Below are 24,136 nucleotides of genomic sequence, written 5' to 3'. Positions count from 1 at the left end.
ATGCAAAGGAATTAATGTACTTAAGCAGGATAGGATGGGATCTCGATTCAGGAAGTTCTGTAGTGCAGCAAGGGCAGCTCTAGAGTTGTGGGATGTAAGTTCAGCTACTGCAACTCTCAGCTGTGGGAGAATAGCTCTCGTGCAGCAAAACCACCTAAGGGCAGTTTTACTTCACTAATACCGAATGTGATTTTAGCCCAGGACTGAGGTCAGAAGTTTTCTGCTTAGTCCTCAAGCTGATCAGGAGTTTAGAGCAGCAAGCATAAGCAGTTCACTTGTTATCTTTTGACCGTTCTAACATTCTCCTCCTTTTATGTTAAGACTGCTGCTTACCTACTAATTTTTCACTTTTAGAGGCTGAAGTGTTTCTAAATTGTGTTAAATCGTGCTACTTGCATGTTCAGCATTTCCCTTGCCATGACAAGATGGCAAGGGTCAAAATGAGCACAGCAGAGGCAAGAGACGGGATTCTGTGCTTGTTTACAAGGTGTTTCTTGTGGTTTTCTTTCAGGTGTAGTTTGACTAATCTTTCAGTGAATGCCTCTTATGAGAAGTTAAGATATGCTTTTCTTTGGAAGTTCTGTTGCCAGAGAGTGACGAAATAGGGGTGTTAGTGTGAGCTACTTTTACCTACAGTTTTGCCACTTGAGTTGCTGCCCAGTCAGACAACAAAGGGAAGGGAATTTTTTTCCTCATTATTTTTTTTTCCCTAATCTGTCTGTGGCTGTTTTTTCCAGTCTTTTCCTTAGAGGGATGTGGTGATTGAGTAAAAGAACTGGGCTAAGAAACACCGAGACAAGTATCCATAGCCTACTCCACATCTTGCACAGCAACCAGTGGCTGTTGATGCAGTCTTCAGTCCTTGTTGCTCTAAGTCCAGCTGAACAGGCTGTCTACCAGAAGATCTGATATGAAACTTAGAAGTAGTTAGCAGTGTGAACTATTAATTGCTTCTGTTCCAGCCATTGCATGTTTATATTGCAGGAAGGCCTACAATTAGCACTGCAGTCTGATCAACACAGTGCCAAGAGAAAGCTAACAGCATCTAGAAGGGCCTGACAGGTGAAAATTACTCATTTGAAGGCATGGCTGCTTCTAGCTTGATTCATAATGTAAAGACCAGAGAAAAGTCTTGACAGATGCTCGTTTGCTCTTTGCAGTTTTCACAGGCAGCTTGTTTGCTGCCATGATTGCACCAGCCGAAGAACTTATGTTCAGATCTCTTCAGGCTTTCAGGATGAGGTTTTGAGAGAGGTTAAATTTCTTACCCTGTGTCTGATGAACTCTACATCTATTAAGGGGGTTGCATATTATGTGAGGGGAAAAGGAAAACTGTTACAGAAGAGTCGTGCCCTTCTCTTAGCAGTGTCTTTCTGATATGAACAACCTAGAAGCCTTCCTTAGTCTATGTTATGTGAGGATTATTTAAGTAAACCATACGATTAAACTATTGATGAAAGAAGATATATTCCTAATCTGAACTAGTTTGAACATTCCAATGTAGGTCTGCGTACCTTCTGCAAGAATGTTATTTTGGACAGCAGTGTCAATACATACGTGCAGTGTCACAAACGACACTTTGCACCAGAGCTGCCCATCTACTGTGGCTGCCTTTTTCAGGCAGTGCAAGGTTATTGCTGCCTACAGACTACAGCAAAGTCTCTACCCTTAGCTTTACTGTTTCATTTCACATATAACTCTGTTGCACGTGAAAAGGTGGTGGTGTTTGTTTTCTTTAATAACAATGGGAAAAAAAAATCTCAGATCTGGAATGATCTTCTCAGAGATGTCTGGGTTTACATATTCTTTTGTGGAAAAGAGAGAGCCGTTGTAGACCCTGCCTCTTTTCCCTTGCATGTGGCTTTAGCATGTGTCTCATTTCTAAAACAGAGGACCGGTTCCCACATGCACAAAACAAAACAGAAAAATAAAATTGCGGAATCTCAGTTCTGAACTCATCTCCTTCATGAGCAAGCTTTGGTTTGACTTCAGAGAGAAGCTACCTTACTGTTAGCAGGAGTTCATAAGGCTCGTGTGGTTTTTTTTTTTGTTTGCTCACAGCAGTGGCCTTGGAACAGTTCTTCCAGCTGTCACGACTGGGTTTTTCCTCTGAAATCTAAATTTTTCAGAGACTACTTGAGGGGTAAGATGGTCAATAATAAAATGAGTGATGGGTTTCTGTGAATCTACTGGAGGGCTCTAGGTCAGTAGTGCATCCTTCAATATTTATGCTGGAGTCTGATTAGAAGTGCAACAAGTTGTGTTTGCTGGAGTTGTCCAGCAGCCCTCCTGCCAGCAGTTCTGTAACAGAAATGCTGAACTGCCTGAAAATCCCTAGCAGTTCTGCACGTGAAGGTCCTGCCCCTTGTTTGATTTATTTCTGCCTACCTCCGACCACAATCAAACAGTTGAGAAAACTTTTAAGGGGTCTGAAACAAATGGCTTGACCCCCAAATCAGTTGTGTCCCCTCTTAATAAACAGCAGGGATGTGTGTATGTGTGATCTTTCAGTGCTGTGGATCAGAGCCCCTCAAGGCTGTCTCAGCTATTGATATTAAATTCCCAGTAGTGCTTTTTCACTCTCTCTTCTACTGTTCTGGTCTCCTCCTTCCTCTTTTCTCTAAGAGCCGTCGTCTCTCCCATTATCAAGGATGAGAGTTCTTTGCTGGTTACCTCCCAGCCTTGGAAATAAGGGGGGCATAGTTAACCCATCATACTGCCAAAGAGAGGTGGCATCTTGTGTGTGACTAGCTGCCATAATTTCCTCCTTGCAGTCAGGAAATTAGTTCATGTTTCTTGACCTACAGAGATCTGTGTAGCACGCAGGAAGTATCTGAGGTCTGTGTTTTGGTCAGAGCTGATGCTCTCTCACATATCCGTATTGCCGCTGCTTGTTTGTGCTGTCATTGTTCTGTCAGGTAATCTCAGGGGAAAAAGTGCAGGTCCTGGAGTGAAGGGTGGTTCTCAAAGCCTGTGAATTCCTTCTGCAGCACAGTCTGGGGCAACTGATGCCAAATGTGACTTGTTATGACTGATTTTACTTGCTCAATCTTGGCACCTAGCTTTTTTTGAAGGCTTAATGTTTCGGAGTGGACCTGTTTGCTTTGGAAAGCAACAAAAAATATTTGGTCTCTTGGAGAGGCCGGAGCCCCAGCTTCAGGCTCTGGCTGAGGCATCTTGTAACAGTGAAGTTGCACTTCCTTCCATATAAATGTAGCGCTGAAGTGAGACTTCAGTTTAGTCCTTTGGCTATCGTTGTTTGTTTGTGTGCCAGCTGGAGCACGTTCTCTTGCTCATCAGTGAAGAAGCTGGCTGCCTTGATCTGTAACCACAGTGAGATGACAGGAGAGGTCTGAAACCTTACAACAGAACCTTCTTATGCTATATTTTTGTCAGGATTAGATATTCTTAGTGGCACACAATAGATTCTTTTTTAAGACTTGAAGTAAATCTGCAAAATTGCTGAAGCTCATGCTGGAGACCTCTCATAGTACCTGAGAGATAACATTGCTTTAGTTTCCACATCACAGAACTGTTTGTGTAAATTCCTTGGTAGGTTGTCACTCACAGAGTCTGCATACCTAACTGCATCCAAAGGCTTTCCAAACAGGGCATTAAGTTTGAGAAAAGTTCTGAAAGGAGCATCTTCTACAGCTTCTAGATTGCACTTCACTGTAGCTTGAGAAGGCCTTTGCATCCCTGAGGGGGACTGTTTTTGAAAGTTGTCCTTTGACATCCGGCTTCCAAGTGAGCTGGCAACTGCTTTGAAGTTGGTTCAAGAGTGGAATGAACATGCAGATAGTCATTTGAAGCAGCAGGAATCACTTATCTAGTGATGACTTATCTGAAGTCATTTGGTGTTCCAGTATGCATGTGCTTGTTCAGTAACTCAGCCTCCTGTCCTATGTCCTTGGAGCTGTTTTCTAGGGTTTGCGTGAGTAAAAGCAAAGACATGGACGCTGTAAGAGCAATGTAAACTGAGCTGGCTTGCAGTTATGCCTTGCTGATTCTGCAGAGAAGTTCTTCAGGCTGTTTGGACAGAAAACCTCAAAGGCTCCAGTTATAAAAAGGAAAGCTGTTTCTGTCATGTAAATTGGAAGAAAATTGATAAAAACCTAGTTTTTTTCTTTTTTTTTTTTTTTTTTTCTCTTTTTTTGTATGAGAGATTTAATTAACTTTGCCATTGTTCCATTCTCTGGAACAGAAGTGTGATATTTGAAATGAATAACCTGCAGCTTACAGTCATTACTAAACCTGAAGAACCTTTGGGGAAGTTAAGCGGCAGGGCACAATTTCATCTGGAAAATAAAATGTCAAACCATAGGTAGTAAAATGATTCTTACGGATGACAAGTCCAAGTTTTCTAGTGGCTGAGATTTTAGGGAACCCTCAACTAATTCTAACAAACTGTGCTAATACTCTTGTCAAATATTCTTTTTCTTCCAATAACATTTTCTAAATCCCTTTCAGCTTGCAAATTGCATAGAGAGAGTTAATATACTGTGTGAGAGATCTGATTTGTTTTGCAAGTGCTACAGAACTTCTAAGGAATCTATCTTTCTTCTTAGGAACTGGATACTTCAGAAGAGAAGAAAAGTGTGCTGATAGCAGCTCCAGGACCTACAGCTGCTAAAAGCGTGGTGGAATTTGCCAGTTCTTCACCAGCTCCTAAAAAAGCCCGGGAGGACAGCAGTCTTGTGCCTCTTATCATTCCTGTATCTGTGCCAGTGAGAAAAATTGACTTGCAGAACCTTGGAAAAGAAAAGTCTGAGGATGGGAAGCTCCAGAGAGGCCAAACAAATGATCGAGGTCCTTGTGAACGCAAGCCTTCTGTGATAGTCACTCGGAGGCGATCTAATCGTAATACTAACATGGAAACCTCAAATCAGGTATGGGCAGGCAAAGAAACCAAAGAGAGCCAAATCTGTTATATATTAATTATTGCCAGCTCAGCATGAGCTGGCAATTTGCACTTACAGCCCAGAAAGCCAAATGTATCCTGGGCCGCATCAAAAGAAGCGTGAGCATTAGGGTGAGGAAGGTGATTCTCCCCCTCTGCTCTGCCCTTGTGAGACTCCACCTGGAGCATCGTGTCCAGCTCTGGGACCCCCAGTGTAAGAAGGACGTGGACCTGTAGGGTTGTGTCCAGAGAAGGGCCATCAGGATGCTCAGAGGGCTGGAGCACCTGTCCTGTGAAGACAGGCTGAGAAAGCTGTGGTTGTTCAGCCTGGAGAGGAGAAGGCTCTGAGGAAACCTTATAGCAGCCTTCCAGTACTTAAAGAGAGCCTGCAAGAAAGCTGAGGAGGGACTCTTGTCAGAGAGTGTAATGATAGGACAAGGTATAATGGCTTTGAACTAAAAGAGGGTAGATTAAATTAGATACAAAGAAGAAACTCTTTACTCAGGAAGTGATGAGGCACTGCAAGAGATTGCCCAGAGTTGTTGTGGATTCCTCATCCATGGAGGTGTTTAAGGGCAGGTTGGATTGGGTTTTGAGAAATGTGGTCTAGTTCTTCTATTAAAGTAGTTGGATCTCAAGGCTTGCACTTGGAATGGATGCACTCTGGGGACTGTGGTTTTTGTTTTTCTTTTTTTCATTTCATAGTATTGCCATATATGTCATATTTCATGGACCGTTACTGCTACTACTAGTACTGACAGGCAATGCCCAACTACTAAACAGTAAAGAAATCCAGACGTACAATAACACTAGAATAAATACTCTGTCTCTCCTTGAGTAAAGAGTGTTTTCTCCATAAGTACATTGATAACATCAAATTGTGAGTAGTGTATGTATCTCCATGTGTGAGTGAAATCCAAAGTGGAGATTCATTCTCATGGAATTTTAATCTTACTGAGGTTCTGAAGATCAGTATTTGAGTGTTTCCTTTCAAGTTCAGGGTTTGCGTTCTTTAAACTTTTTTGTCTTCTTCTGTTTGTCTGTTGAGAAGTGCAGTGGAACATTCCGATACCATCGGGAAACAGCAGGCATCTAAGGAGGTTTCTGTGCATTTACATGCTTGACCATCTAAGATAATACTGTAATGTTTTTTTCTGTTCTCTAATCACTATCTGGTGTCCTCTTGCATCTGTATCAGAGTTCTGCTGAACTTATATGTCCCTTTTCCTAGCTACTGTGAGGTCATTATCATCTTTCCAAACAAAGGTTGGACCAGACACGTGATTCCTAAGCACTCAGAGGTAGCATTGCTACCTAATAGTTCTTGTGTGTTCCATTCCCCATCATCTTCCCCCTTTCTGCTTGTTGTTGAGACCTGTCCCCTCCCCAGCTACCCTGTCTAGATGTTGACCTGCCATGAAAGAATGTTGTTATCTCACGGAAATTCTTCAACTGACCTGAAGTTTTAAAATTAAATTAAATGTATAACTTTTTTTTCTAATAGCATGAAGATGCTGTCCCAAAGGATGAAGCAGAGGGTTTTGCCCGGAAACCAAAGCAGCGCCCAAGACCTGAGCCACTCTTCATACCACCAAAAGCTGGCACCTTTATTGCACCACCTGTTTATTCTAACATTACTCCGTATCAGAGCCACCTACGGTCACCTGTCCGTCTGGCAGATCATCCTTCAGACAGGAACTTCGAGCTACCTCCTTACACTCCTCCACCAATTCTTAGTCCAGTGAGAGAAGGATCTGGGCTATATTTTAATGCTATCCTCTCTTCAAGCGGTCATTCAGTTCCACCTCCAATGACTCCTAAAAGTGCTCACAGAACTCTGCTTAGATCAAGTAAGTTCCACTTTTTCCTTTCCTTCATGGCTAATTTATGATAAGGAACTATGGAGCAATAGGAGGAAAATCATGACTTTTGGAGATGTGGGTATGTGGAACTGGGATTTCTTGCTGGTAAAGTCTGGGCGGCTAGGATGGAGGAATTGCAGCGTTCCTTCCATCTGGCCATGCATGTTATGATGTGTTCAAAAGTAATCTCTGTCACCCCCTACTGACGTTCTCAGGAATGGAAAAGTCAGTTCCTCTTCTATAATAGACCGTCAGTATCTTGTCCAGATAGAGTTATTACTAAGATGTAGATGTTGACTAGAAGCTGAATTCTTGGACATCTTAAACTCCTTTAGCATATGGGTACCTGTTTTGAGAGGTGGCTACCTCAGATAGATTTACAAGCTTTGTGAAGAATATATCTCAAATGTGAAGATGATCTGAGATGGTCTGAGCAGTTCTTTCATTGCCTTGCAGATAGTTCAGAAGTTACGCCTCCTGTTCTCACAGTAGTGGGGGAAGCCACACCGGTCAGCATTGAACCGTAAGTACCCAGCAGAATCTTAGCTTGGTAGTAAACCTACTTCTCTTCCTGCTGCTAAACCTTCAGGCTGCTCTCTGTACAGTTTAATGTCTCTTAGAAACGTTGAAGGTATTCCTATTAATGACTCAAAATATAAATTGTCTTATTTACAAATGGCTCTGTGCAATAAGTAACACTTGTTTGGGCAAATGCACCTTTTACTTCTGGTGATTTTTCCTACTTTCTATTACTACGCATCTGTCTTCGGGCTGAAATAGCATTGATTATCCAAAGGTGAGTGTCTTGTGTTGTTGTATATGAACACTCCTTTGTAAGCTAGTTGTTTTAGAGTGAGAAAAATAACACTCCTATAGAGGAAGGCCAAAACAGAATATGGACAAATGTAGTTAGCTTTCACATGCACTGATCAGGTTGCAGGTTATCCATGTGGTGTGTTAGCTTCAGCGCAACTGGGAAGGTGGCTTTGCTCCCTTGTGAGCTGGTGCAGACTGAAAGCACTGCAGCCACTTGCATGCAGAGTGTAGCCTGAACTAATAAGCCTAATTAAACTTCTTAGTTGGTTATGTGCTGGGAAAGCTCAGACATAGGAGGACCCAGTGGCACTAGGGAACGCAGTTTGGAGACACTGAAGCTGGAGTTAGGAGCTTAGGTTTGGTGCCAGTCCTGCTAAACCTGTCAGGAAAAGCAATGCAGCAAGCATCCCTGCACAGTCTTTGTAAACCCTCTGGGAATGTTATCAGCCACAGTTAAGGGCTGTAGAACTACAGCAAAGTAGTTCCAATCTGGTGTTATGTCTATAAGAATGAACTCTTGCGAAATCTATTCATGGAGATGCATGTCATGACAAACGCCCATGTGGCTCTGCATTCCTGACTCTCTGCAGCCAGAAAGGAATCTCAGCTCTAACTCTGCAGCATATCCTGTTAACATTTGAAATATTTAATTCACAGCCCCCAAACAAATAACAGGCCTCTTTTACTTTTCTTCCCAAATTGCCCGTGTTTAAAGATTAACAGGAGCATTTGCTGTCAATTTATAGGACTTCTCCCCCTTTCCCCATTCTGCCTTCTTTTTTGATGTTTTGTACACTTTTGGCAGCAGACAGCCCTGAGCCAACTGAAAACTATTGCAGTTGTGAATGAACCCGGGTTATTCGTGTCCCCTTTGCAGATTCCTTCCAGGACCAGTCTCTGGTTCCATGACAATTCAGATGTAAATAATCACTATTTTTCTACTCCTGTATCCTATATTGCACCAGCACTTGTTCAAGCCCATTCATGGAAATAAAGAAGCACACTTGTTAGTTTTAATCTGTTTTGAGAATGGTTTAATTTGTTGTTTTGTTGTTCATTCATTTCGCGTAGTTCCAGGTGAGCCCCTTCTTGAACAGATTTTTTTCACACCAGGTCTTGATCTTTGAACTCTGCATGGTGCAATTGACTGGTTGTTGTGTCTGCTGGTTTAAATGACTGAAGTCAGTGGCATAATGTTAGCTACCGATTCAGTCATGGATGAGAATTTTCAAATATTCACTAGGAAATTCAAACTATGGTGACTCAGTAATGCAGGTTCATTTTCTGTTGCCAAAAGGGGTTATGTGCAAAGAGCCATCCATCTTGCTGTCATCTTAGGCTCATTGAACAGATGCTTGTGCAGGTTAGTTTACTTTGGATTTTAACCACAATAAATTAAGACTGTTGTCATTCTGTGTTGTCAAAGTAATTAGTTTGCTGCTTTAATGCTAATTTGTGCGACACTGTTGTGGTCTGTTATGTGGGCATATCTTCTATCAAAGAAAGATGGCAGGAATCCTGATTTTCTTTTTAAATTTTGTTTTTTTTTTTAAGAAAATTTTTAATTTGATCCATTAATTTGCATTCTTGACTTTGTCAAAAGTTGACTGTAAGTTGTGATTGCCATATATTGTATTCTTAATTGCTTGTTCTTTGCCAGACCTTCTGCTAATGCTTCTCAAAAGGTCATTGCATTGCAGAGATTCAGAATAGGAAAAGTGCTAATGAAGCTTAATTGTTCTGTTTGTGAAGTAGCTTAATGGGCAGCTGGTGTCACAGATCTGTGTTCTACGGGTCTTGAGCTCAGTTGCTTCCAAGCCTCAGTCACTTCTCAGCTAGCCAGCCACAAGTACTGCTGTGGTGCATCGTCTGGGAGTTGCCTTCCCAGTTCATAGCCTCAGTCCTGGATGTTGCCACACTTAACCATACCACAGGGAGCACCAGGAGCACTGTCAGTGCTTACAGGAAAAAGCTTTTGCCGTACTGAAATCTAGGCTTCCTTGTTAAAGGAATCCTAGAATAACTTATCTTGAATGGACCTTAGGAGGTCATCTGGTCCAAGTCCTTGCTTGGAGTAGGACAAATTAGATCAAGTTACTTGGTAAGTGATGAGCTCTTGCAGTGAAAATCTGTTTTTATTTGGACATTGCATGTGCCAGATCTAACTCTTAGGCTCTTCCAGCCTAGGGCTACCATACTGGAAGTTTACTTTGAAAATAAAAGGCAATTTCTGAGATATCTCTTCAAGCCCACGTTCTTTTTTTTCCAATTCGTCCAGCTACCTCCCTTCATCTCACAAGTGAGGACAGAGAAGTCTGTCTTGGGACATAAAACCTCCCACGTGTCCCAGACATTAAAAACCTTTTTATCTGTTTCCAGTTGACAGCAAAGTGTCAGTTGCTGTCAGTCATGCCTTCTGGGGAGGGGAGTCAGTATCTAGAACCCCCTCCACCACTGTGAAACTGCATGCTGTAACTGTAGGTGAGACTAATTGCAGTGAGCAGCAGACTCCACACTGGTATCATTCTGCAGTCCCTCACAGTGCTGAATCTGTAAGTGTTTTTAGTTTTGCGTTGTATTTTTTTAGCAAGGTCTTTAGCAAGTCTTGTATGAAATCTCTTGCTTTTATTTTGCTGTCGTGCTCTATCTGCCTAACAAGATAGTCAGTCAATATCATGCTATTTCTGTCCAACAAGATAATCAAGAAAGGTAAAGAATTGGAAAACTATGGAGTGTTACAGGTTTAATAGACTTTTGTACCTGTGAAGCGCTCAGAACAAAACAGAGTTCTTCCTGGGGTTCTTCATTTTCCACGTGACTTCCACTTTTAGTATATTTGAAATTGAATAACTTCTGAGAAGCAGTATCTATTGTGTCAAGTCTGTTTTCTGAGATGTGCTGAAACAGTTCAAACCATTGGCATCAGAGGGAGGACATTTTCAACTGCCTTAGTTCTCCCGAGCCCATACCATGCCACAAGACATATAATGTCCCTATCACTTAAACTTTGATAGAAACTGGAGATAATGTTTTGGGGAAAGTGACAGACGGTATGTAGTGGCATGTCTAAACCTCTCCTGCTACATTTGCCATATCTGAATGTCATCTCCTCATCTCCTACTGGAAGGAAATTTTTTAAGCAGTTAACAGATCCGTATTTAAATGCAATTCCAAGCGTTGTTGATCAATAAGACAATGGAAACTGGTAAAGGCCATAAAACCTCTCACCTTTCGAGTCATACTGGTTAATGTAACCAACAGCACCTGAAAGCTGTTCTTGTTATTATATGCCACAGCCTGCTGCATTTCAGTTTCTTCATAACTGTTGCTTTTTGCAGACATGAAGGATATCTGGATATTGTAGAGGTTGCCTGACCAGGACTTGTTACTCTTTCTGCAGGCGGATAAATGTAGGAACTCGCTTCCAAGCAGAAATCCCATTGCTCCAAGATAGATCTCTGGCAGCAGCTGATGAACATAAAGCAGAGCTGGTGTGGCAGCCATGGGGTGACCTGGAAACCAACAAAGTCACCCAAGAGAACGGTAAGAATGTGGAAGGCTGGTGACTAGGACTGAATGCCACAGCTTTAGTGGAAGTAACCATGCATCTACTGCAGGCATAATTTAAAATGTCTTTGAGCTGCAAGTCACGTGGCATATTTAAATAGTCTTGAATACTCCATATTTAAATGGAGTAAAACTTGGTTTGGGGGGTTGTGTGTGGTGGCAGGGAGGTTAATAGGATTTTTTTTAGATAAAAGGGGGCCTGGTCAGGCAAGGAGGGAGCAGGCTTGAGCTCAGTGAGGCTTCCTTGTCTTTGCTAACGTTTGAATGCCACATGCAGTCAACTTCTATATTTTCAAGAGATGTTCTAAACATAATAATATTTGGAAAAATCAATTTGTAGACAGAAGTCAGGATGAGGAAACAGGAGCTGTGGCAGCTAGCAGCAGATTGAGGAGCTGTCTGCTGTTGGTGCACATAGGCTGTGGCATGTACAAATGCTTCTTTTGCTGAAGCAAAGAGGAAGTGGGCAGGCCTGGAAGAAATCTTTCTGAGTCAAGAGAAAAATGGGTGTTATGAAATGGAAACTTTGTAAAGATCATAAGCTAATAGAGGGGGGATTCAGGAAATCTCTGATGTGAACAGAGATGGGAAGACATTACAGGAGGGAAAAGAGGAGATTAGCGAGAAACACCACATGTAAGTAGTGCTGGATGCAGTGCTGTGCTATGTGACATAAATTCTAATAAATAAATAAAATAAAATAAATTCTAATGTCCAAATTTGACCCAGATACATTTGCAGTGACATTCAACATGTCAGTTTTAGCTTCTGTTATGTCTAATTCTGCTTCAGAAGGGCTAGTTAATCATGTGAATCATGTCAGAAACTCCATTTTAATATTCTAATCCAAATATGTTTGGTATCTCTGTGGAAATAGTGGAAAACCTGCTAGCTGCTGCCTGTTCAAGCATTTTTCCTGGGGCTGGAACCAACCAGGAGCTGGCGCTGCATTTCTTACATGAAGCGAAGGGAAGCATTCTGGTGAGTGTTCCCAGCTTTTCACCTTGGTTTTAATGAAAGATTTTAATAAAGGCCAGATAACCTGTTATTTAATGAAAGGAAAGCCTTGTGAACTCCTTCCTATGCATCTAGCTCACACTGTTTAGTGTCCTTTGGAGATGTTGGCTGTCAGTAAAGTGCTCTGTCAGGTGTGCGCAGCCATGCTCACTCCTTGTGTATATTTCAACCTTTGACATAGTTGGCTTTTTAAAAATGAGAGGCTGGGGCTGAAGCTGAGACTTAAAATGTAGTGTTTTGCTCCTCATACTTTTGGCAAATCCATATAAGTTCCATGTGCGTGTCTATAAAGTGGCTTGTGCTCACTAACTTTGCACCAGTGTTGTAAGATACGACACACAGTTAATGCCCTTTGACACTCCTGGGAGGTACTATCAAAGAACAGAGCACAGCACTCAGCACAGGATCATCAGCCTTTTCGAGTTCTGTGATTGACTGAACCTGCCATAAATCAGCCCTGTGGTCAGATGGTGTAGCCCACCCTTTTTCCTGGCTGCTTGTTGGTCATCCCCTGTACTGTGCCAGCACTGGCATTTGTGAGACTCTATATTGACCTGCCCTGGGAAAGAGGAAGAAATTAAAAACGTTTTCTCCTGTGTTAGTTTTATTCCAGATAGGTTCACAGAACCAGCCCTCCATTGTGAGTGCTTTTGCTGACCTTAGGGAGGAAAGGACTGCCCCTTGCAGCTGGAGCTCATGGCTAAGCTGGTTTAAACTGCTTGCGGTGGAACTGCGGCTCCGTTCTTTTCTTCTGCTAACTTTGGAAGTAGTTGCAGTTTAAATGCAGGGTAAAAAGCACATTGAGAAGATTTTTTTGTGTGTGTGTAGAATCTTTCAGTCACATGACTGCTGTCTTTTGTTTCGAAATAGTGAGTTAAGATCCTAATGACTTGGATATTTGACAGACATCATTTTAGGGCAGGGTTTTTGGATGAAAATATGTAACTTAGGCTTTCAGTAAAGGAGAAGAAACTGCTGCATGGTCTCTGTCTATATGGAATTAACTCTCTCTTGTCACCGTGGTGATTGGGTTGGAAAGCATCAATTCGCAGAGTGGTGCTGAGGTACTGAGAGGCTTACCACTTGCCAGGGATAGCCAAAATTTAGTGGACAGTCAATAATGTGATTTTGAAGTTGTATCCCATTCCACATCCCAGGTGTTAATTGTGCTATAGGAAAGAGCTTCTTTTCAATTAGCTTACTAGAAAGGAGAGGATTAACAATCACCTGATCTTTGCTTTAAATACCCCAAACATTAATTATTTGTGTTTATTTTAGGGAGCTTTGACCAAGCTGCTATTGAAGAGGCCAGTACGATCACCTACCCATCCTCTGGCAGATTATCACTACACAGGTTTGCAAACTTGATTAACTTTGTGCTGCTTGTCTGACATACAGGAATTCTTCCATCATCTTCCGTTCTAGGGAACTCTGTAATATTACAGTAAGATTTAAAGGTCACACTTCTGTCTGTTAAATCAGATGATGACTTGCGAGGAATTTTGCCTGTGCAAAACATGACACTTATAACACAATATAAGACACTGCATCTCTCAGAATATGCATGTGTGTATTTGCATATATGTATTCTGTTTTCCTTCATTAGGATAAAGGAATCTGATCCCTTGTACTAAGCCAGAGAGAATGCAGAAAGACAACCAGACTGGTAGCCTCAGAACCACAGACTCTCTGCCATGGATTTCTAGGTGGTGGAGTTAAGAGGGGTTCTGTGGGAAGTGTTTTCAAGCTTGCTGAATAACGCTAAGAGATGCAGAGCTTGGCCAACTGTTGATGGTCATTATTTCTGCAAAATGTAAATGCTGTAGACTGTCTTTGTAGTGTTGTTCCTAATTAGGAAATATTAAGCTGTATGGTGGTAGCTAACTTCAATGATCCAGAGTGACCCTAGCCACCTGAGAGACCTGATGCAAGGTAGTAGAGTGACATCTAATAGCAGCTGCCATAAAGCATAGAAATTGTATTTCTTTATTATTACACACTGCTACTATAATGCTGTTGCTTAGGTAGTATCTATAAGATAAGAGAAGATTCTGGAATGTGTTTATTATTACACACAAGGGCACTAGAATAGTAAGCGTATTCGGGAGATAATAGATCTTCAGGTACAGTTTGGTGTTATGCCTGATCTAGTATTATTGTGGATTGCTGCTGAAAGTGAAGATTCTGTTCTCCTGCCCTAGCACTTCCCTTTTATAAAATCTGATGACTGGGCCACCCAAAAATGTCTGTTAAGTTTACTGTTTTATTGGAACACATTTTAGCTCTTCTAATCAGCTGGTTTTAGCAAGCTGAACTGAGTTAACCTGTGATGAGCACTAGTACATCTAACAAAGGAAGGGAGGAGAGCAGGGCCAAAGTGGAGCAGTAAGGAAGAGCAGCCAGCAGTTAAGCAGGATTATACAGTGAGACTGTACCCTTGTATGTTTGCGTTGGTTTTATTTAACAAGAACTTGAGTGAACAGTACATAAAAGAGTTAACGTTTGGAATCACAAGGGCTTCAGTTACAATTTTTTTTTTATCTACAGGATCAGACAATTGGAAAGTTGCTGAAAAGAAACTTTTCAACAAAGGCATTGCAATCTACAAGAAAGACTTTTTCTTGGTCCAAAAGCTTGTAAGTTACTTCTTTTAAATGCTTTTTGTTTGTTTGGTTGGTTGGTTTTTATGGCAATATGTTCTTGTGTTCAAACATTTAATACAGGAAGTTCAAACTTGATTTTTCTCAAACATCAGTATTAAGCATTGAGACCTGCACTCAGAAGATTTTAGACAAATTTTATCCAGCAAAGCATAGAATCTCACTAGAGATAGCCAGAACAATAGTATTTGTTTTGCTGTTGTTGTTTACTCAGCCCTTGTACTTACTGCATTACTTCCATTAGTCCATGCAGCACAGATATCACTTCCACAGGGCATATTTATAGAGTGCTGGTAATGTTCCAGCACGGCTTAAATGGCTTGCTTATAAAACTAAATAGAAACGCATCCTTGTTGCTGATGAAAAGAACCAAAGAAGGATATGGGAATGATGCATCCTTTTGTTCCCAGTTTTCTGTGACAATGATAGTAAAAGCAACCACTCCTGTTTATTTTCATGAGGCATGGCACTTCGGTAGGAGGAAAGCACTTGAGGGAGTTAGAGTACACAATTGGGAGCTGCATGTATATTTCCTCTGAATAAGTAACCAAAGTGCATTTAAGTTACAAAAGCACAGAAAGAAAGAATGTACTCCCAAACATAAAAAATGAAAGTAAAATCACTGATAGAGAATATATAGATGGCCATTGGTCTGTCTGTACTGATAGTTTTCTGTCACCACACATGCATGAAATGCATGTGGCCAAAATGGGAAAGTGCTGCAAACCTTCCTTTCCATTTTTGGAACGGTATTCTGCTCTGGTCTTCTCTTAAGTGCGGCTGTAAAATAAAGCTCCCCCATAAAACTGAAAGGCTGCTCTCAAGCCTGACAGCTCAATTGCAATGTTTCAGAGGCTAAAAGGTGCTTAAGCTTACAGAGTGCCGGGTTCTGTCACCTTTACATTGACCAGGTTTTCTTTGGAAATTTGGTCTTGTAGTTATCAAAGTAACAGTGGCAGTAGGGGATGGGCTGTGGGATGGGGCACACAGGAAAAGATGACATGGAAATGAAGGCTTTAACAGCAGTTGTAGTGGAGTAGAAGCTTCTGGGGAAAAAAATACAAAGTGTATTTACTGCACCTTTATTATGTATAGAACTTTTTTAAAATCAAGTAATCCATTGGATGTATGTTTTTTAAATACCAGATAAAAACCAAGACAGTGGCTCAGTGCGTGGAATTCTACTACACGTATAAGAAACAAGTGAAAATTGGTCGGAATGGGACCTTAATCTTTGGGGACATTGATGGTGCTAATGAAAAATCTGTGAGAGATGAAGCTGAAGTTGACATCAAGGTAATTTCCTAAATATATGTCTTCTCTCTTGAGCTATGGTGCTAAGTCTGATTTTATGTGTTGTCTTGTTTGCTAGTAAAATCAAGAGCAGACACAATCTGGCCAGTGTGGAGGGGTAAAGACTCATAAACAAGCTTGTCTCCTGTGTCACATAACATTTACTTGCAGACACCAAAATTAACAGTTTCTTTATCTTCTGGTGAAGAGTTCCCATAGGTTTGCACGTGTTCTTCCTCTCAGAAGGGACATTTTCAGTGAAGAACAGGGACACGCGGAAGAGGAAGAAGAGGAGGAAGAGGAGGGAGATGAAGGATTGGATAACAGAAAGAAGAGCACACTTCCCCTCAAAGATGCAGAGACACTACAAGCTGGTGTAACAGTAAGTACTGCATTGTGCATATTGTACTTTCTACACCACACTCTCTCTACACGTAGTTTAGAAAATACCAGTTTTTCAGATGTAAACGTTTCTACCTCGAACTCCTCCCAGAGCAAGGGACTGGGCTGAGGTAACTTAGAGTGTTACTGGCAACAAGACTGTGCTGTTGTGGAGGAACTGGGATGAGTAAGGCGAGGAAACTCCATACAGTTATTTTGGTTGATGTATGCATAGGACCATGGTAAGAAGTGAATTTAAATTTGTTTGTCTTACCTTTCCCTCTCTCTAAAGGCCAATGATGCCAATATTAGGAGTCAAGAAGCAACTGCCACAGGCAGAATTGGAAGGAAGCCGAGGGAGACAACCATGAAGCCTCGAAAGCCTATTGCTATTCCAGTGCAGAGGAGGCGGCGAAAACAGAAGATAAAATCAGATGCTACCAGTAAAACTCAGAACACAGAAAACACATTTCCATGTAAAAAATGTGGCAGGTAAGAGCAACTTAGCTTCCAGCAATAGTCACCGAATTACAGTAGGGCATTTCCGCGTGGAAGCTTGTTCTCAAATGAGCTTGCTTTCTGTCTGTTTAGGCCAGAGACAATGACAGTAATTTTAATGATTTTTTTACCCTTATTACCATAACAAATGTCATAGATTAGGGAAGGTTACGTTGCTTTTTTTATAACTTGCAGCTTTGAGATGTCTTTCATGTCAGAGGTATATTGATATTAAGGTACTACTGCTTGGATAATTACCTTCTGCTGACTGTTTTTCTTCGAAGGAATGAGATGCCACCTGCATTTCAACTGTGTGTGGTATTTGGTGTTAAACTGCACTTTCAAACATCTGCTTTATTGCCCCTCTAACATTTACATTTATGTATTAATTGATTTCTATATATTTACTAGCTCACATATTAAGAAATTTACTCATGAACAGAGATAGAGAAATACGGAACACTACCATTGTTACAGCAGCAGATGTTAGGCTAGTGGTTTTACAGTTCATCTGGTTAAACTTGTATCCATCTTCTGTGTCCATAAAATTCATTTGTTTTTCCTTACAAGGTTCTAGTAGTTCTTGTAGGCTTGTTGCCAACAGATTCACAAATGCCAAGAAAATTCAGTTCCAAACATAAGCTGCTTTTTCTTAAAACAATAGTGAGTTTTGTAATGCCAGTGGCTGTGCGTTTATTTAAGAAAGACACAAAGCTAGGGGATGGCAAGAAAACGAGATCTCCATCTAGTTAAATCATCAGAGCTGTTGACAAATTCCTGCTGTGGCTGGTGCTTACTTGGCCCTGCCAAGTTACCCTGTCTCTGTGTCCTCAGGGAGTGTGTGGCACTGGAAAGGGCAGAGCTGTGAGAAGGCAGGCAGTTAAAATTTGGTCCTGGTCACTGGCAGAGGAGAAGCAGGCAAGGAGTCGTAATGGTGTCTAAACCTGTCCTGTAACATTTGGTGCCAAATCCAAATAGTTAATGGTGAGAGAGAGATTGTGGAAGTGCAGAGTTGGGAGATAAGAGCTCACGTGTTTATAGCTGTGTGGACTAGTGTCAGGAGTGGCAATTGGCCTTTGTTCACCTCTTTATTGTATTTTTGCAGCATAGGGGGAACCATGTTGTGTTAAGCAGCACGTGCATGTTTCAGTACCAGCATTGCCGCCCTGAATTTAGAAAATGTAGGAGCCGCAGGTGTATTAAGAAACAAATTGAGTGGGTTGAGGGTGCTCAGCACCTCCTGCTAGCACTTCATCCAGTCAGAAGCGGTGTTTGCTGAAAGGCTTTGTTGCGATGCCAGCGTGGGTTCCTGTGCTGAAGCTCACAAACTTGAGGCTGGAGCTGTAGAAAACTCTTTGGGAGAATTCATGAAGGAAATGAGGCTGTAAGAGACCAGCACTAACGTACGTGTTTCCTCAGGGTGTTCTACAAGGTGAAGAGCCGCAGTGCCCACATGAAGAGCCACGCGGAGCAGGAGAAGAAAGCGGCCGCACTGAAGCAGCAAGAGAGAGAGGCAGCAGTGGCAGCGGCGGCGGCGGCAGCAGCCCACAGCGAGGCCCAGCAGGAAGAGAGCAGCGAGACTGGGAGCAACAGCAGTGGAAGTAGCAGCGGGAGCTCAGATGAGGATGGAGAAATATAGCAGCAGGCCTGAAGTGGAGGGAGTAGCAAGGCTGGACCCATCTCCCCCTCAGTGATTTCACTATTTTGCTTGCACTTTTCTTACCTGAACCATCAGTTTCAGTGCTGCAGTTTCCTCATGCCACATGTTCCATTTTGCCTTGCCAGTACTGACCAAGCCAGAATGGTGGACAAAAAGATTTGTTTCAACTTGGATTTTTTTTAAAAACAAGATTTCTATTTATAATCATACCTAAGGTACATAACAGAACAATGTCTCCTGCAGTGGAAGTAAGTTCTCTCTCAGGTCAATCAGACCTTTCTTCTTGTGCTTGTCAGGAATCATGATAATGGGACTCTTGGATATAACGCTTTCCAGACCAGAGCAAGAAAATGATGCTCTGCTCTGAGCTAACTGTATCCACTTACTGTGACACTGGTGATTTCTAGATGTTTTCTTTCTTAGCAAGTTGTTCTTCCTGTTACACTATCCTGCCTTTCTTTCTGAGCATTTATTCAGGCTGCCAACAAGTTTTGTGGAAAGATGGCTTGCACTTTTGGCCTCTGCTTCACAAAAATGAAAAGTGGGGTGAGCAAGACACGCTTCTTCCTTTTGAGAGGAAGATTTACTTTTCAAAGGAACAATGAGGTGCTTTTGTTTTTATGCTGTTATGAATGCAGCAATAGATGTAAGGATATCCTGTGGGATTAGAGTAGCCACAGGCCTTGCGGGTTGTCTCATCATGGAAAATGAAACAGTCAGCCTTTGATTAACTTATTGGAAAATAGTCTGGGCTTCACAAGTGCAATTTGAAATGAAAACTGCTGTTTTTGACATTGGTTGTAGGGAAGCAAGCTTATTTAGTGAAAATGAACCAGGACCTTGTATGTGTGTCGGACTGTGTGCACCCCAGAGATGGGAGGAATGGACTCTCATCTCTACCCAGCTCCTTAAATCCCTCGGCGAGTGGCTTTTACCTCTCAACACGTCCATTTCTTTCTTGTGGCAGCGCTCATTTATTCCTTGAAATTGCCATCATGGAGAGCTTGTATTAGGTGGAGCCCTAGTTTTGCAGAACTTCCTGTCAGTGTGTGGCTGTGTGTGCAGTGGGAGCTTTCTGCTTATTTCCACACGAGTGGCTGGACAGCTGTCCCTGCTGGGTTGTCCCTCTGACCCCTCAGCTTGCTGACGCAGTGACCTTTCCTTCAGAACTGACATATGCTAATAGCCAAAAAACATCTAGCCACCTGGTGAAGGAGAGTTAAGATCGTGCAGAAGTAGTCCTGGTGACAAATTAGATCTGCACAGGATTGTTCTGCACATCTTTGTAGCCCACGTTTATCATTATTTCATAACGATGTAAAGAATCAGATCTCTTCTTTGCTCCTCGTGGCCCGTCAGCCCCAGCCCAGTACTGTGGCTGCCCAGCTTGCTCCCTCACACCAACCAGCCCCAATTCCTCCATCCCCAGTGCCAGCAGTGTGCCGTACCATGCGTGTGCTGCTCTCGTGGTGCAGTTTTGAAGAAGCTGATCACTCCTGCAGCACCAAGCAGGAATCATAGGTGGGTTACTGCACGTGAACTACAGCTGTTCCCAGCTTGCTGATTTCCTTAAATTTGGTCCTTCAAGCTGCCAAATGAATTCCAGGTAATATATACTTGTCAAGTTATCCATGGAAAATGGATCTGACTCCAGCATGCCACCTTCTTTTCCTGCCCCAGGTAACTTCACGCAACCATGATTACTTCACTGCCCACGTCGGCAAGGCTGTGTATTGCACCACGTTTTCTTTGACACGTATGTGCTTTTGCATAGACTTCTTTTTCTTGGTAGAAACAGTTACTACTCTTAAAATGAGTAGCGTTATCATTAAGGACTGCACTTTTTCCGGTGTTGACACTTTTGCCTGCAAGTGTCTGCCAGTGCTGTATTTTTCATTCCTAACACAGTTGGGCATCCCTATTGGCATTTGGATGGCTGTTCCGTGTTCCTGCTCATATGGGTCTTGTTGACAAGACTGCGGAAGCAGATGGCATGTCAGAAACTATTAAAATCCATTCAAAAACTGCAGAGAACTGAAAGCTACATATCTTTAAAGAGAAGTTTAAGCCTATCAGTCTTCCCATTAAGAATCTCAGTGTTGATTATTCTTTTCTTCATGTAAATTGGAGAAAAGGCTACCATTAAATTATCCTAGGGCCCTTAGAGAGAGCAGAAGCTGTAGCATACTGTGCCAGGACAGACAGTAGGTGAAGCAGCTGGAACTCACAGCTCACTTGTAGTGCTGGGATTAATTCCAGTAAAAAGCAGTGAAGCAATTAAAGTCCTGAAGTGTGTCTCTGGGAAGTTGCCAGTGGTTCCCAGATCCTGAGAACTGCAAGGCAGGGCAACCATTCAGCAGGGCTGGTGAGTATAGCTAAAAAGGATTTAAAATAATCTAGATGTTGTTATGCTGTTGTAATGAACGCATTTCCCTGGGGTACTGGTCTCGGCAGTAGCGTAGTGCACACTTACTTAAGAGACTGGGAAGGCTTAGAGACACAGAACAAAGAAACAGAGATAGAGTGGAACTGGTACAGGGCAAAAAAGGAGACTAAAATGAGGCTAATCACAGTGTCTTAGCAAAATGCTTTCGCTATCCTTGATAACACAGTGCAAATCAATTTATGTTTAATCCTTTCGGGGGGCGAGGGGGCAAGAGCCTGTTCCTGTAGGGACAAATGTAATGGCCAGTTCTGTCTTGTTTCTGACAAGTAGAACAGGAAGATTAGATGCAGGGAGGTTATTACTGGAAGAAAATCAGAAAGGGGCTTTTTCTGAGGATGGCCACTAAAAACTATGGGTTAGTATGGCTGACCAAAATTGCTTAAGTATTCCAAGTGAGTGGTAACAAATGCTTAGTCTGGAAATGTTTTTGAACATGCTTACATATTGCTAGTAGCCACCGGAAGACCTCTTTTCTATCATGGTAATAAGGAAAAATGCTCCTTCGAATGTGTTGTTTAAACAAGCAAAACCAAACCTGCTGTCCACTTGCTTACAGTAGCAGTTTGGAATTGATCATATGTCTGAATTAGATCAAAAGTTGGCAGAGTTGTTTCCAAAAAATAAAAATAAAACAAAAAACAATTCCCCAGTCACTGTAGACAAAGCATTTGAACTGAATTTGTCTGATCAGGAATGAATTCTGGTATTCGTCTTTGTGGGGAAAAATTACTTGAGTGGCTCTTTACTGCAGCACAGTGGTAATTTAAGGCTGTGTTGTTCCAATTACGATTTTTTAAAAAAGCTTTATATTCTAATGACTTGTCCATTTTCAAGCTCTGTGTGAATTATTTTCCATTGTTTAAAAGCACTTTGACACATCTCCATTGTCTCCATTCTTGCCGTTAATTTAGAAAAAGGCGCTGTATGCTTCCTTACCGAGCTGAGTGTGAACAAGGAAGGTGTCTCTTTGCATTAGCTGTCTTTTCTATGGGAACAAACAGAAGATGTATAGACTGCAGGTCTGTAAATGTGTGCTGATGTCTTTTGCCTTTTATAGTGCAAGACCAGGCTTCGTGTGGTCATATAGCCAGTAGTCAGGTGGTTGCATTTCCAAACGAGTACCTGTTTGAGTCTTGATGCCAGCTTTGGGTGTTGCAGAGATGCCATGATAGAAGGTCGTACCGTCACATTTTGCCCTGGTCATGTGCTTTTGCCCTTCTGCCTGTGTTGTCTGCCCTTTACAGATAGATTCAGCCTTTCAGGTTTGTGCTCTGCATGGGATAGCATCTCAGTTTTGTAAGACCGTGTGTATATAATTACTAGATACATGCATGCACTTCTGATGCATATCTGATATAGCTACAGGTGTTTTGCAGTCCAGCTGCAAGGAGAACAACTCTACATCTCAATTTATTGGATGTTTTTCCATTTAAAATCATGGGCGGTTTTGCCGACCAGGTAGCGGTGTCGTAGGGAACTCACCTCTGTGAGCTGCAGGCCCCCAGGCCTGCCTCTGCAGGACTTGGCGTGTTGAGAGCTGGGGCCCGGTGGGACTGGGTAAAAAGGACATGCTGAAGCTTAAAGGTAACTCCTGAGTTACTCCCATACTAGTGATGTAACACAAAGTCCAAATCAGCTAACAACACATCTGATTTCTCAAACCTGATACTTAAGATCATTTCTTGTATTGCACCAAACTTACCTTAACAGTCAACGTACAAAAAAGTTGTTTGCGAAACCAGAAAGAGTGCCCGTTCTCACTTAGCTATTACGTACTGCTTAACTCTCTTTTGGGCAGTGGATTTAGAAAGTCCTAATATGTTTGTCTTCTATTTTAAAAAAACGCGAGTGGGGAGGACAACAGCCATAGAAGTCTTGTCTGCTTTCACACAACGGCACTTTTAGTCCAATGATTACCTCTGCCACAAACCTCCTTCTCAGCCACGTTTTCCCACGTAATCTTTCTCCCTGTTTTTTTCTTCTAATGTATGTCTGCAAGTTTATAAAGCTTTAAAGAGACAAAGAAGTGGTGTCTGCAAACCATGTTTGATATTTGTGGGGGTGAGTTTCTATGACTTGGGTTCAGCTGCTTTAATTGCGCTCAGTCTCTCCAATGTCAAGTGTTAGGAAGACACAAACTTTGAACCCGCAGCTGTCTAAGGATTTTTTTGTTCAGAGATTAGGGTTCCATCGACAGCTGAGCCTGAAAGATCCTTAACTTCTCAAGATTATAAAACAGCATATATTTTTATAGAAATATAATTGTATATTTTAAAAAAAATGTTTCTTGCAGCTTCTCCATATGTATTTTTCCCCTCGTAGTTCAGATTTGATACAAACTGTTTTTTTTGTGTTCATTCTTTTTATGTTGTTTTTAAATTTTTAGTCAAAGCTTTCGTGTACTGTACAGGAGCAGTCAGCCTTTGTAATTACTGTATAAATGCTTTATAATAAAGTATATTACTTTTATTTTAACAAGCGAGCAGACACTTCCTTTTGTGTGTTTGCTGCCTAGGGCACCTTCTAAAAGACTGTTACATGTTAAAAATGTACATATATAAATATAGTTACCTGTTGCTGTACAGTTGTGATAGACCGGACTGAATTTATTTTTTGTGTGCTTTTTTTTATAAAATATTAATACACTAAAGGAAATCTTGCTGATGTGATTGTAATGTACTATGTAACTTATTTACTTAATATCCTCTATATATCTAAACAACCTTTTATTAAATGAGGTTTAAAAAATAGTTTCATAGCCCAGTTTTTTTTGTTGATGTGGCTGCAGGGCTCGGGGTGGGTATTGGCAGTGATACGTTTGTGCAAAGGAAGCATTGCAGGTTCTGTTATGAGTTCCTTTTAGCTCTTCTGCTCTCTGATCATGTTTACCTCTGTATTTTCCATAGCACCCCTCAGGGCTGTTTCTCAATATTTTCCCTGAAGACATCAGAAGCCAGGAAGAGTCTTGAAAGAGTTCTTAGAAATATGCAAGGAACACTTCCTTGGTCCACCTCTGTGCTGCAAATGAGGACAGCT

The 24,136-nt window shown here is 41.7% G+C and overlaps 1 protein-coding gene across 3 annotated transcripts in view; it reads left to right on the top strand.

Annotated features, from left to right (window-relative positions):
• MIDEAS (mitotic deacetylase associated SANT domain protein) overlaps nucleotides 1–23,817 on the top strand; it is a 52,386-nt gene extending 28,569 nt beyond the window's left edge. For all 3 annotated transcript variants that reach the window (XM_084287872.1, XM_084287873.1, XM_084287874.1), the window contains exons 3-13: nucleotides 4,569–4,889; nucleotides 6,405–6,750; nucleotides 7,219–7,285; nucleotides 10,979–11,121; nucleotides 12,023–12,126; nucleotides 13,441–13,516; nucleotides 14,710–14,798; nucleotides 15,969–16,118; nucleotides 16,324–16,497; nucleotides 16,789–16,988; nucleotides 18,414–23,817. In XM_084287872.1, coding sequence (XP_084143998.1) covers nucleotides 4,569–4,889; nucleotides 6,405–6,750; nucleotides 7,219–7,285; nucleotides 10,979–11,121; nucleotides 12,023–12,126; nucleotides 13,441–13,516; nucleotides 14,710–14,798; nucleotides 15,969–16,118; nucleotides 16,324–16,497; nucleotides 16,789–16,988; nucleotides 18,414–18,633 — 1,890 coding nt within the window. In that variant the 3' untranslated portion in view covers nucleotides 18,634–23,817. The remainder of the gene's footprint in view (nucleotides 1–4,568; nucleotides 4,890–6,404; nucleotides 6,751–7,218; nucleotides 7,286–10,978; nucleotides 11,122–12,022; nucleotides 12,127–13,440; nucleotides 13,517–14,709; nucleotides 14,799–15,968; nucleotides 16,119–16,323; nucleotides 16,498–16,788; nucleotides 16,989–18,413) is intronic.
• The last annotated feature ends 319 nt before the right edge of the window (nucleotides 23,818–24,136 follow it).

This window comes from Netta rufina (assembly GCF_964035555.1).
Source record: "Netta rufina genome assembly, chromosome: 5".
NCBI classification, from domain to species: domain Eukaryota; kingdom Metazoa; phylum Chordata; class Aves; order Anseriformes; family Anatidae; genus Netta; species Netta rufina.
The sequence above is the reverse complement of the archived record's forward strand: the minus strand, read 5'-3'. Positions and strand labels throughout refer to the sequence as shown.